General features: G+C 48.9%; 1 protein-coding gene across 1 annotated transcript; it reads right to left on the bottom strand.

Annotated features, from left to right (window-relative positions):
* Positions 1-2456: 2456 nt before the first annotated feature.
* On the bottom strand, positions 2457-13851 carry DSTN (destrin, actin depolymerizing factor). Its single transcript, XM_083857817.1, has 4 exons — positions 13726-13851; positions 5080-5387; positions 4762-4838; positions 2457-3661 (listed from the first exon to the last, which is right to left on the bottom strand). The coding sequence occupies exons 1-4, from the start codon at positions 13726-13728 to the stop codon at positions 3552-3554; spliced, it is 498 nt and encodes a 165-aa protein (XP_083713943.1). The 5' UTR covers positions 13729-13851; the 3' UTR covers positions 2457-3551.
* Positions 13852-14530: the final 679 nt, after the last annotated feature.

Below are 14530 nucleotides of genomic sequence, written 5' to 3'. Positions count from 1 at the left end.
TGCCCTTCTGGCACACAACACCAGGCTGGCTGTTTTAAGAAGAGGACTGTTCTTGTGAAGCAAAGCTGAAATAAAACAACTCTTTTCGGGGAAAGACATTTAGCTGATTTTTTTTTTACACCTGGAATGGTACTGTTGCCATTTTTTAACTCCCTTGGCAGCTTGATGGAAGGGGAAGGACATCCTGAGGGGCCAGAAGAAAGCCACACCTTGCCCAAGAGGACATGGAGCTGAGCGGCCTGGCCAGCCCCTGCTCTTCCCTCAGCTGGTGGGATTTTGCCACAGTGCCCACCAGTCACCTCCTTTCCTCCAGGAGAGACACCCAGGCTTGGTGCTTGTCAGCCCATGACTCAGAGCAGTCCCAGCACTGCAGGCAGGTAGGTTCCTTTATTGATAAAGATCAAGAAGTTGCTGAGCTGGAGTGACTTGGAATAAGAACACTGGAGCCTTCTGCTGATTCAGCCATGCCTGGAATTACCTTTCAGTGTAGGTTCCTAGGCTTATCAAGGCACAGTTGAAGACACTCAATTTAACATTTGCTGTAAATTACATTTACACTGCCAGCTGTTTACACATAGGCCTGAATTATCAGTCTCTATTTCACCTTCTGACAGGCCCAATGGACAAAAATGGCTTTTGGGAAACCATTGCCTGCATGTGAACTTCAACATGTTTGCACTACCTGGGCAAGTCCTGCTGAGCTTGTGTGACTGAACTGCCTCCTTCACCTGAACTCCTTCACCTTTTTCTTCATGCATCCCTGTTAGGAAGTGATTTCTCCCACCAGCAACCAGCCAAGTTATAGGAAGCATTCATCACGTTGTCTCTCCCTGCTTGTCTTGCCTTTTCATAAGGTCTGGGTGATTTGGGAGAAAACTTACAAACAGTCATAAGAGTTTCATCCCTTTGAAGAGCAGGACAAACAACCTTGAAAAGGGAAGTTTGGCCAGCAAACCCCACGATGTGGACAAGCCCACAGCACTGTAGCTCTGAGGATTAAGATTTACTGTTAGCTCTGGAGCAAAGATCAATACACTTTGGGACTTCTTGTGAGGGTCCTAAAAGCAGCCAGACTCTCCAATTGGCTGAAGCTATGGCACCACACCCAGCCAAGGCCCAAAGTGTCACCTCTTATCACTCACCTCCGGGACTAAGGTACTTTGAACCCAAGCCCCTGATTCAAGGGCTTTCACATTGTGGGAAATGCTCTCCTACCTTAAAGGTCTGATATCCTTCTCCTTTTGCTGCATCTCCTGCACCATTTTCTGACCAAGGAAGGAAATCTCAGGCAGAAGTGACCACAGCATGGCCTGGGCTAGATAAAGATGCCTGCAGCTTGGAAGCACCAGCTAGCAGCTGGAGCCTGGCTAGGAGTTGCCTGTTTGTCAGGCAGCACCACTCCCAGTGTGTCACACTGGTTTCCTTATCTCCACATGGACTTTGGACAGAGATCAGTACTGCAAACACCTGGGTGAGGAGAAGCTGTTTATGAGGATCATTAGACACTTGGGCAAGGCCCCAGCTGAAAGACAGGCTAGAAGCCCCAGCAGAATCCAGGCCAGTTTGCTTTGCTCAGAATCAGGAAGCTGCACTCCAATGGATCCCTTTGCATCAGACAATCCTGTGCTCCCAGCCCTGTGACTCGTGTGGGTGCCAAGTCAGGGCAGTCAGTCAATGCCTGTCTTTAATGAAGGGTTTTAACCATGTAGCCTGGCCAGAGAGGCACATGCTGAGTTAGGTAATGGCCCATTATTGCCCTGGTCCCCAGACACAGCAGCACAGCGCTGGTACTGCTCTGCCAGGGGCTGAGGGGACACTGCAGCTTTCTGTCCCTGCACAGCTGGGAACAGCTCAGGGAGGAAGGGCCATCCTGTGACTGCCCGGGCTCCACGGGCCTGGCCAGAGAAAGCTCCCTCAGTCCTCACAGGGAAGGCAGTGCAGAACAACCAACAAACTCATGGCTGGGCTCCCACTGCTCAGACTGCAAACAGGGAGAGGGCTCCCAGGACAGCCCCCAAACAATGGGAATTTGGGCCCAACGGCAGAGAGAGGTGCTGTTTGGGAGCTGGAGCCTGCAGCACGCACGGGGATGCAGAGCCAAAGAGGGGAGCACACTGCAGAGACAAACGTGGTTCCCCCCAGGTCCCTCCAGCTTCAGCAGCTCTCCTTCCAGCCTGTTGCTCCCGAGGGCAGGGAGGGCAGTCGCTGCAGAAGGCACAGCAGCTCCCTAAGTGCTTACCCAGATCCAGCAGTGCCAGCCACGCTGCAGGAGGGCTGATCCCGAGGCTGGAGAGCAATCAGTCACTGACCCAGGGAAGGGAAGGCCCATTTATTTAGGCTGTTCAAATTTGGCACGCACAGAACATATCACAGTAATGCACTGGAGGCTAAGGGTTTTGGGTTTTTTTTTTCTTTTTCTCTACAGACATACAAGAAAACTCTATGCAACTCCCATGTACACATTACACGAAGGAAACAGCTTTAATCAACCACTGATGAAACATGGAAGCTTTTAAGATCTCTGCAGCTGGCACAGGAATGTTCTCTACCCCCCATACAAAAGGCATTTCAGGTCAAACTTTCTAGTAGGTGATATTTCCATGCATTTCTACAGAATTAAAGAAGCTAACAGATAAAAAGCCCAGATCAAGCCATATTAGTCAGGCTGATTGGTTCTACTAAGTTAAATCAATAGTAATTATGGACAAATGGACCAAGTGACCAAAGACTGGGGCTGAAAATACCATTTTTTAGGTTGTGGTTCCTTTTCATTTTACTACCCATAACTGGAGAGCTCTGATACAAGACTCTGCATTTATAAAAGCCTCAGAAGCATCTGATCCACTAGCAAGTGTATATTAGAGAAAGGTAGTTCTAAATTAAACTATGTCAACAGAAAAAGCAACTTCTATAGAATCACTCAGGAGGAAAGAGACCTCAAGACACTTCATAACAAGAAAATTAAACCTACAGAACAAGTGAACCTTTAAATATTATTACTGCACCGTGAGTTTACAAGAGAGTGGATTAGGATTATTTCTCCAGAAAAAGTGTGTCTGTTTTATGTCTAGCTTCATAATTAGGCTTTTTTAGTACAGCTCTGCAAGCACTAAGAATTTAACCCAGTTTTGGTGCTAACAGGCTGCTTCAGCTGAAGTTAAACTACAGGTTGTAAGTTTTGTCTTAAATGGTTACAGGGGAAAGTTTTTGAATTTCACTTGTTACTATTTAGAAAGGCAAGAACAGGAACCAGATCGTTCTCACGTCTCCACCTTTTGTGATACACTGCTCAAATTTTTGGAGACCTTTAGTGTTAATCCATTGGGGACAGTACTGGGCTGGACAACCAATGCAAATATTAATACACCAAGATAAATCCTTAATTTGATTTATTTAGGGTCATTTTTACATACGAGCTACATCTCCAAAATCTACTTTATTCTACAAGACAGCTTCCCTACTGTTAGTGAAACCCTTGCCTAGAATGTTTGCTTTATATACTGATCTATTAAAACATGGAATGCTTGTAGAATTGTGGCACTGTAAGACATCTACACGGGACTTCCTTCAAAAGCTACGACTAGGGAGCCTCCTAGCTTCTCAGCAATGCAAGCTCGGTTCAGGTCCTCTGGCCCATTTGCTTGGCATTCATGCTTTATGCCTAAAAAAAGAGGCAAAACACTCAATAATGCAGTATTTCAACATGCTGGTAAGCAATCAAAGAAACATACCTAGTAGTAATATTAGAAGAAGCAATCCAGTCACTCAAGCAGACAAGTCCTGCCTTAGCTTAGGGAATTTCCACGGTTTTTCCCTGACACGTCCCAAGAGACATCTGGCTGCACACCAAATGTCACTGAAGGGACATGTAGGAAGAAATTTGTCACTAGCTCAGTGCTCAGACTGCTGGCCTTTCATGGCAGGCTCTTAGAGCAGGCCCCTCATTTCTTGTGCTGCCCTGGATAGAGCAGGGGAGGGAGCTCCAGGCCAGCACATGGAGAGGCTCATTCAGCTTCCCCTGGCTTTGCAGAGGTGGCTGAAAGCATTCAACTGCAAACCTGAGAGGCAGAGACTGAGAGCTGGGCTATGCAATCAACAGTGCTTTCTTTTCCTTTTTAATGCTGGAGAGCCCAACCCATATCTGCCTTATATGGTGAAAAGCAGAATTTCCTCGGCATTTCTTTTTCTCAACTTCCACATGTGCAGCACACAACGTTCTCCCATGGCAGCTCCAGTCCCTGGGCAAGCCATCCTGTGAAGGCTGGCATGGCTGCACAACAGTCCTGTCAGTCTTGCACAGTGCAAGCTTTTGGAACAGTGCAGACTGAGGAGCTGAAGAGTGCTACCTGGCCATCAGCCAGACTGACTTCCTACAGCACAGTCAGTTTATAAGACTGCATTTTAACTGACACAGGGATAAAAGTGCTCTGCCACTGAGGCAGCTCTGCACAAAATCCAGCATTGTGTCATGAATCTAATGGTTTCTTGCCTGTATGGTGCAGATGTGCTGCTCCATATGGTCCACCACACATCGCAAAACCTGCTCTTGTCCTGAGCACTGTCCTAGTGCCTCTGAAATTTTGTCAGATAATGTAAATTAGAGCCAGAGCTCATTTTAGCTCAGTCATATGACACTTCACTTCTCACTAGTATATCAAAAAAAAAACAACAAAAAAAAACTCCTCCCAAACCTAAACTAATTAAGCCTTGCTGTATACTCCAGGGACAAGCAGAGTTAGAAGTATTAGTTATATTACGTACCTTGAAACTTCTTTTTGATTGCATCCTTGGAGCTTGCATAGATCATCTTACTTTTGAGAGGTGCTTGTTCTGGTGCCCTAGTGGGAGACACCACAGAGAGTGAAATTAATGACCCTGATTATCCAGCCTAGACAGAAGCAGTATACTACCAGATATGGACAAGTGGAACATCTCATGGCTCCAGAATACCGGTATCAGGCTGCCCAGCTCACTTTAAACACGCCATTTTCCCAGCCTGGGCAATACAAACACTCAGAGACCTCACCCACAGAGCCTGGACTGTATGTTAGGAATGAGAGAGTTGAAAAGGTGGCTCACCACAAGAAAAACATCAGCTCTTCTTTTTTGGATTCCTTGGTCTCGAAGCTTGCATCATACAAGGCATAGCGGCAATCCTTCTCGGGAAGCATCTGCACAAAGTGCTTGAAAGGGTCGGTGACTGTCACTCCGACATCTCCCACCAGAATCTCTTTGCCTTCCTCCACAATAATGCATTTTTTGTCTGGACTGAGGCAGAAGATCACAGCCTTCTTTCTCTTCTTGATCTCTTCCGGCGTGGAGCACTTCCGCACTTTCATGTCATAGAAGATACGGCACACCTCATCGGCCACTTGTACTCCGGAGGCCTGCAAAGACCACAGCAAACACCTTCAGGCCTTCCACCCCTGATTTTCCCAGCTACATGATGGCACTACCTTAAATCCAAGGCTAGAAGACAATAGATTCTTGCAATAGTCACTTGTGGTGTGAGAGTCTCATCAGAAAAGGCTGCAAACCCTCTTTTCCAAAGCCAAGTAAAGAATCTGGAGTCTCACTGCTGCCCACAGCCGGCTGCCAAACCAAAAACTATTCCCAAGAAGGCACAATCCCACTTACACCAGAACATTGTTTTGGGTGAGTTTTACAGAGGCACGCCAACCCCTTGTTCTCTGAGATTCAGTTGTGGCAGATCCTTTGGCATTACAGCAGCTGAATTTTCTTCCCCGTTTCAGGCTGGCTGGACAAGCCCACAAGGATCTTCTGTTCAAAGTTTCCCAGCCATTTCCAGCATGCCTGCTAGCAACTTTAGGAACAGAGGTAAAACTGGCCAAATTCCACACCTACCACATGGACTCAGTTTAGAGATCAAGGGAAATGTAGTGGGGTACTGGGACTGCAGTGGTAGTTTTTAGCTGAACAAAACAACTTTAGGAAGTTGCTCTGAATTTAGCATTTCAGAGAACTTTCAAGTTTTAACAGTTAAAAGTCTCTACTTCCCAGCACCTACTCCAGCAGTTTTTAAAGCAAGCTCAAGCCTTCTCAGCATTTCCCGCCCACCTTGGAGTCAGCTGGGAAACTGTAGTGAGTGGTATCATATTCCCCTGTTGTAAGCTGGAACAAGAGGTGCACATGCAGCATTATCAATCTGAGGTTAAAGGCAGCTGCACAGAATAAAGAGGACAAGACCGAGCAAGAATGACAAAAGGCCAAACTGCATTTTCAGTCTGAGGCTTTTCTGGGAATGAGTCAGAAAAAAAGTAGAAGCATTTACATCTGAGTTTTGTTCCCAGACTGCATGAAGCTGGAGAGCTTAAAAGCAGCTGTGCAAGAGTGAACACTGCAAATGTGGGAAGCCAGCAGGCACTGCTCGAAGGACATCATGGCCAGAGCAGTAAAGACCAAACTGAAGCCTGTCCAGTACTGAATAACTCTATCTGTCCAAAATGCTACACACAGTATAAACAATGAGATTCCTTTAGAATCCTGCTTCCTCCCTCACTGTTTTTTTGTCTTCCGAATTCAAATGACATTACTCATATCCATCTATCAGAAGGAAAACTGCTTTCCTCCCTGTGTGCAAACCACGACACGTCACTGCTACGAGCACAGTCAGCAGTACCAAAAGTTGGGTACAGCAGCAGGTGAGATACGCAACTGAAAAAGCCTAAAAGCTGTTCTTCATTTTTAAAAAACTTATCTTCAGCCCCAAAATGCAAGCTCAAGGGATTTCTTTTGCATTTTCAAGAATCAGCAGGGTTCAGCTGCAAAACCAGGAGGATGGAGGTGCAGGGGAACTGCTCAGTGCTCAGGCTGTCTTTGAGAGACAGTTATGGGCTGGACACCTACCTTAATGTGTGGGGATTTTTTAAAGCCTTGACCAGTGCCTGCCACAGAGGACCTCAGATGAGCCCAGATTTCCCTTTTTCTGTCAACATCCCTCCTCCTGTAACTCTGGGTGGGTGGCATAGCACTGCTAACCTAGTGAGGAGAGGTGGCAGAGCTGGCAGAATCTATTACCATGGAGTTTGATATGTAGAGCTCCCATGTGCTGGTGGCATAAAACCAGGGCAATCTCATAAATCAGCGATCCAAGATAGCTTTTCTTTAGGATGGAGAACAGTGCTCTTTCAGGATTTACTTAAATATAAGGGGACCTCCTTCAAGATTTACAATGCATGGTCAGTCTGTAAGTGGCAATCTATGCAGAACTGCTTGTACTTACTTTGGGACAGGAGAACAGCAATTCAGGCAGTGTGCCTCAGCTGTGTGGCATTCTTCTGCATATCACCAATAAGGTGAGGGAAGTACATGGAGAAAGCTTATTTCAGGATAAAGTCAGGCAACAGTGCGAACATGGACTCAAAGTGACTCATTCCTGTGTCACCTCCTCCATACAGAGACGTTGCACTTTGTCAGAGTGTGACTGAGAGCTAATGAGGAATAAAGGTCTTTCTCCTCCTGTCCCTGTGTTTGGTGTGGGCAAGAGAATCTTTGGGAAGACTCTAAATAACACAAAGTTAACCTAACAAAGCAAAAGTGCAGCTATCCTATTATTCGCTAAGGACAAATCCAAAGTGAATTCAAGAAAGCCCTTTTCCTCCCTGGGGTTTATTTTCTAACTAATGGCACCTCAGTAGCTGGCAACAGATGGCAAGACTTGGGTATTAGTCACAAACCCCCTCAAGATTCTAAGAAAATGCACAGAAAGTCTGAACTGGCATGGAAATGAGGCTATTTATCATGGAAAAGCAGTACATGTCACCTACCTTTGTCAATTCTTGAGCTTTGCTTGAACACTACAACAAATAATAATTCCCATGCACCAGGTCATGGTAACTTTGAAAGCAGAGGTTAATGCTCAGCTTAGAGCCAGAGGCAGCAGCAATAGAGCTGCAGGTTGATGCAAACTGTGCAGTCATGTGCATTTGCTTGTGCTACTACACAGCCAGAAACATGTCTCCAAGTTAGGAGACAAGCTGTTCCTTAAAAAAGAATCTGAGCACTGCTGGCAAGTCAGTTCAGACTCCAAAAATGTTGAAAGTATTTAGTCTGGAAACTCGAAATTCACTGTAAAACTTGGGCTGATAACTAGGACTGACCAGAAGCTGAAGGGACAGACAATAGTGACAACTGGGTTTTTTAGCTTTCCAAAGCAAAAGGCTGTTAGTAGGTGGTGCTACTCCTTTTCACAGCTGCCGTACAACCCCTGGATTCATGACACCAGCTGACATTAGCAGCCATTGTGTTACCAGGGACAATGCAGATTTGTTCCATCTGAGAACACCCTATAGCTGTGTTACAGTATGGGCTGAAACAAGACAGTGCAATCCTCCAAAAAGAGGATCTACTGTCATAACTGCAGGGCTCCTCTTCAACCCCGGGCCTGTACCAGCCACAAATGGCTTCGCAAACATACTTTAAAAGGAAAAAACTCAAACACCAGGCAGCTTTTGTTTTAAGGTAGTTGCAACCACTCTGTGTAGAACAGCAACAGCATGACTACTAAGAGCACTGGAACAAGGAGAAATGCCAGACTCTAAATATATGTCCTCAAGCGACATTTTAACCTCATTTCTGCTCTCTTGTCCAGAAGAAGAGCTGGTGAGAAGCCTCCACCCTCCCAGTAATGACAGAGTAAACACTTGTTAGTCTGGATTTGCCCTCTTTGGCCAGATATGGCTCTGCTCAGAGGATTCAATACAGCACATTGGTTATTATTTTGTGCATTGTGGCTTGAACGCTGTAGAGCTCCAGCAGCCAGCCCAGTCCTGTTCCTTTTCCAGGATGGAAGCAGTTATCCAGCTCTGGACTGTCACACGGGGTTGGTTCAGTGAGCAGCACATACTGCAGGCACTTGTGGGATCCATCAGCCAGCTGATGACATTTTTCAGTGTAGGAGACAGACCCTCAACTGCAACAAAGCAGCAGCAAGCAGGCAGAAGCCACCTAACTGCCAGATGGGAAAATGATGCCAGGACAGCACATTCAGGGAGACATTCATGAGAGAAGAGACAAAATGAGTCTCTGAGAGAATCGGCACAACTGAGTTGTCCCCCAGCACCTCCATGCAACCGCTGCAGACACGGCACCCGCTGGGGGCTGAGCCCCTCCCACATTACCCGCGGCACTCAGGGCAGTGTCCCCAGGGAATCTCACACAGCCTCCTGCAGGCGCCCGAGGCAGGGGCTGCATTCACCGCCTTGTCAGCAGCACTGCAGGAACACAGCGGCTCTTGTTTATGGTCTCGCTCTTGCCTCAAGTGCAGAGCTCTGCACAAGTCCTGGGAGAGCACAGAGCCCTCCCTCCCCTGCGCAGCCAAAAGAGGGAGCCTTCTGTCCAGCAGGCTTCCAACTGCAGCAACCAGACCCAGCTGCCTCCACTATGAGCTCCCAACATTTTGCCTCCACTGCCAAGTAGCTGAACTGAAACTTAATCTAAACTGGGGAAGACTGAAGAATAATCCAAAGCTTTCTCAAGAAAATCCCCATATACAGAAAAGCCATTCCAGGAGTGAGAGACATGCCAGACACCTGATAAACTGGATTTGTAGCAAGCCTGCACTAAAACGCAACTTTGACATAATAAAATTCAATTCCTCTTTTGTTAGGAATTGCTGTGAGCTCCAGTATTTTTCTGGAATACTTAAAATATTTTACCTAAGAAGAGTCTTTGTTTTCCTCAACTGTAAGACAGCTACGAAGACCGTAAAATAATGACTTAGTTTGCCTCAAGGAAAGTTTAAAGGACTAAATTTGGGGTTAAGTCTTGAGAATTTCAGACTCTTGGTTTTCCCTTCAGTGATTAGAGCCCAAGAACTCTCCATAGCAGGGCCTGGGCATGCATTATCTCCAGAGAAATTAAAAGATGCAATTCTTGACTTGTTTTGCCTGGGAATCACACGCACCCATTGCACACATCAGGGTGAACTCAACTGGAAACTTTTGCTTCTTGGAAAACATCATCAATTTTTTTCCAGAATCTGACACCAAGAATCTATTAAAGCATGCCTTGTTTAATTGCAAGGGCAGATTTGAGAACACCGTGCTCCCATGTTCGCTGGTCACATTATTGGCATGTATTTGGTTCATAGCTTCTTCAGCAAACCCTGTTTCTCCCATGCCTGGCTTATCCTCCCTCCTATCTACCTCTGAAATTCCCTGCCACCACCAGAGCTGCCTGTGGAGCCATGTGGCATTTCCCTCTGACTCACCAATGTGTCACAGTACATCCCTGCAATAAATACTTTTTCTGTTAAACCTATTTCCACCCGGCTGGTCCAGGACAGAACCCTTCAGGGACAGAGCTGTCCCTTGCACTGCCACACAACGGAATGTCCTGGGCCACCACCAGCAACTTGAGGGGAAAACTAAGCCACGGTAGTTGTGGGAGCACTCAGCAGAAAGGGAGGGCAACAGCCTGGCTGAAATAAAGTTTTGCCAAATCAGGCCTCTGGAGAGGTGTCACCTAAGGCTGACAAGCCAGCTGAAAACGTAAAGATATTAAATACTGCTTGGCATCTAACCTGTTATTTGAGCACTCAATAAAACACATCTGATATTAACATCCCCACTTTACAGAGCAGGAAAGGCAGCAAAGCAAGGAGGAAATGCAAGGAGCAGCTACTTTAACTTCAGCCCAGGGACCAGCAACAGTGTGGGAACACCAGTGACTTCAGGAGTCTGGAAAAGCCCACATTCCCTGTTTACCTATAGCTGGACAGAGAAACAGCTCCATTTACAGGGCACACCCTGTGCATCTGAAAGGCCAAGGCTTCAACTCAGATCTGAAGCCTGAGAGGAAACAGAACTAACAGCTTTTACTGCTGTTATATAGGAGGCCATAATTTGCACACCATAAACCAGCAAGAAGTACAGAGTCACCTGCATATCACCTGTAGACAAATCTTGCCAGCTAGACTCAAGTTTTCACTTTGCTTTATTTGGTCTCTTTTGCCAGGGGGAAGGAATCAAAACTCAATTCAGCTTTTATTTTCTCTCCAGACAAGAAGAAAGGTTATTGACAATACGAGGAGAGATAAGTAGGAAAGCAATTATTAAAAAAAAAAAAAAAAAAAAAAAAAGAAAGAAAGAAAGAAAGAAGAAAAAACCATCCTGAAGGTCATTCCCTCAGCTTTCAACTGAAGAGGAAATTATCTCCTGCTCTGAGCCACCATGAAATTAAGATAGGCAGAACAAGCAACACCACCAAAAGGCAATCCCAGCAACAGTAGTGAGAAACAGGAACTGCAGTGGTCAGTAGTAGCAGGGCAGAAGTTCTGAGCGCCCATTCCTGTGTTGAAATGTAAGTTTTTAAGGTAATGCAGGTGGAAGCTGGTGTGTAACAGGACTCTTGCAGAAAGCTTCTCAGAAACACATTCAGCACACAAATCAGCTACTATGAGTGTAAGAAATTTCTTGTGGCCCTGCATACACCTACAGCAACCTAAAGCTTAAATGTCACCCTCAAAACCAGGCTTTGAAGGCCAGCTCTGGGCATCCCTGATACTTGTTACTGAGGGATCCTCCTCTCCCGAGGAGGTTGCTGGGAATACTGAACAACCAGGTGAAGAAAAGGCTGAGAACAGCTCCACAATCAAGTCCTCGTTGTATTCAGGCTCTCTCATGTGGGATTGCTTAGGACAGCCCTCGCACCCAGCAGGAGCCTCTTGATAGTGATTCTGACAAGGCAAGTAGGAACACGCCAGACACCAGCAGCACCAATTGTCGTGAGGCTGTTATCTTGTGCATGAGGCATATGTACCTTGTAATTACACAGATCTGGGAATAGCACTGACTAACAACCAAGGAAAATAATTTGCACGGTCCTCCAAAGACCTTGGACTTATTTAATCCAGTAGCAAAGAAACTGAACGTTGTGGCAAGACACAAAAGCTGAAAACTCGAGCTCTTTTGATACAAAAGGATGCCCTCCTGCTGGCACTGCTGCACTTTGCCAGAAGGCCTCCACTCTGCCGAAAACCAAATTCATTTGCAGCCTCTCAAAGAAGCCAACCTAAACCCTCTTGCAAAAAGGAGATCGCTATGAGAAATAGTAGTTTTGACTGACTTGGGAATTCCCTGGTTCCAAAGCAAGATGAAGCCTGACACGCTGAGTAGTCACACTAACTAGGTTGGCATACTGCAGAGGTGGTAGCTGCTTGTTGAGACAAGCCTCTCTGAAATAAGAGCTGCTAGTCTCATCAGACTTTTTAGCAGCTTCACCTGCAACTCCCATCAGCTCTGCTCCACACTGCAGAGCAGCCATAAATGCTCAGGCCTGGGTGTTAGACAAAGCAGGGACATTAGCAGTACATCCTGTCTGCCAACCCCATGGACCAAAAATTCATTTCCCGGATATATTACATATTCAGTGAACTACTGGTAAATACCAAGGGAAGGCCTCAATATTTAACACCTCTAATACAGGTAAATAACCCAGCTAAGTGTGCCAAAGCATACAAGCGTGTGTTGCTGGACAAGTGCTTGTGCATGACTCAAGCAAAAACAGGGCTGCAATTAAAACTGCATGAGCTAATAATTGAGGCAAATTTGCCAACATCCGTCTCCCAAGTTAAACGGGGATGCAAACTCTGAGCATGGGCATAGCAAACAGAATGAGCTACCATGAAAAGGAACACGCCTTTGGTCTATTCTGCCCCATTTATACAACGAGAGTCCTAACACTTTTTTTTTTTTTTTTTTTGAAAGCCAGGAAACACAAGCAAGTCAGTGCGGATGCTTAATACTTTTTTGTTTCTTTGCTTCCAGCGTTATGCCTTGGAAAAATGTTTCCACCAGTGTGCGGGGAAGCAAAACAGAAAAAAAAAAAAAAAAAAAAAAAACAACCAAAAAAAAAACCCCAAGTCCTTGCAGCAACTACCTCAAAATTTCAGCTTCCTCGAGCTGCCGCTGCGACACCCTCCGCGGGTTCCGCTTCCCCCTTTTGTCCGCCACCAGCGCTGCGGGCCCGGCGGAGGGGGAGGCCGGGCCGACCCTGGGCGGGCCGTGCTGGAGCCGCCGCCGGTTTCCAGGCCAGGCCCGAGCCCCTCGGCCGCGGGAAGATGGCTCCCGCCGGGACCGACGCGGCGGCCGCGCTTCCTTCCGAGCAGGGCAGCCCCCAACACCGCTCCGGCGGCTTCCTGAGAAGCTGCGACCCCCTCCCACCGAGCTGCTCACGGGAGCGGCGGGGGCGCCGCCCCACCGTCCCCTCGCGGCCGCGCCCTGCGGAGCGGGAGGTGCCGCGCACAGCCCCCCCCCGCCCCGGCCTTTTCCCGCCGCGCCCTCGCTCCTCACCCCCCTCCGCTCCCCCCCATGGCTGAATGGACGCGCCCGCCCCCAGCGCCCGTGTGCGACGCGGAGTGTACCACTACCCCACGGCGGGGGGGAGGGAAAGGAGCGAGGACAGTTCCATCGCTTCAAGGCGGGGTGGAAGTAACCTTCCGTCGCCTCATGGCGGGATGGGGGCGGGGGAGAAGGGAGGAGAACGGATCTGCCGCGTCAAGTTCAAAGGCGACCGGGAGAGAGGGAAGGAGAAGGAAAAAGGGGGCATGATACTGCCAGGCGCAGCGGCGCCGACAGCCGGAGCGCCGGCCGGGATGCGGCGGGCGGTACCGCCGCCCCCCTTTCCCCCCTTCTTCCCCCGGGCATGAAGGCGGAGACGAGAGAGGAGAATCATAACGCCCCCCCGGCGGCACGCGGTGCCTACCATGGCGTCGGCGGGGCGCGGCGGGCGGGCGGCGGAGCGCGGTGCGGCGGCGGCGGCTCCCTGGGCTGTCTGGGCGCGGCGCGGGCTCCGGCAGCAGGAAGAGAAGCAGCGAGGGCGCGAGCCGGGCGGAAGCGCTCCGACGTCACGGCCGCCGTGCCCGGAGGAGGAGGAAGCGGTTGCTATGGCGGGAGCCCCGCGTGGCGACGCCCCGCTTCCGTGCGCACGCGCGAGGGGGACGAGACACCCCGGTCGACCATGCACTGTCCCACCCCCGCCGAGTTAACCAATCACAGGGCGACTCCAGATGATTGACGTGTCCGTCGACCAATGGTGTATGCCACCGGCCGGGTGGGCGGGGTTACCTGCTGGAAGGTGTGCTGGGGTGGGGGCCAGGGAGGATACGGAGGGCAGAGCTGAGGGGCCCGGGGAGCCGTGAGGGAGAGCGCGGGGGGGAAACGAGGAGGATCTGGACCGCTGGGAGCGCGGCTGGAAGGGACTGGGAGGCCGGGGAGCGGCCGTGGCCAGGAGGCGGGCGGGGAGGCTGCGGGAGGAGGTGGCCGCAGCAGCAGGAGCGGCGAGGGGCGGGCGGCCGGGCGGAAGTGTGGGAGTTGTTTTTTTTGGTGGCTTTTTTTTTTTCTTCTTTTTTTTTTTTCTTCCTCCGAGGATTTTTCACTACCTACTTTGGTGCGATCTGAGGCAGGCGGTGCTGATTGGCTCGGGCCGCTGCGGCAGGAGCCCAGCGCTTCCTGGCGGCGCCCGCGGATCCCGGATCCCGGCCCTGCTCCATCCCCGCGGCCCAGACAGC

This window comes from Zosterops lateralis, assembly GCF_965231275.1.
Source record: "Zosterops lateralis genome assembly, chromosome: 3".
NCBI lineage: Eukaryota > Metazoa > Chordata > Aves > Passeriformes > Zosteropidae > Zosterops > Zosterops lateralis.
This window is presented reverse-complemented; position numbering and strand designations above follow the sequence as displayed.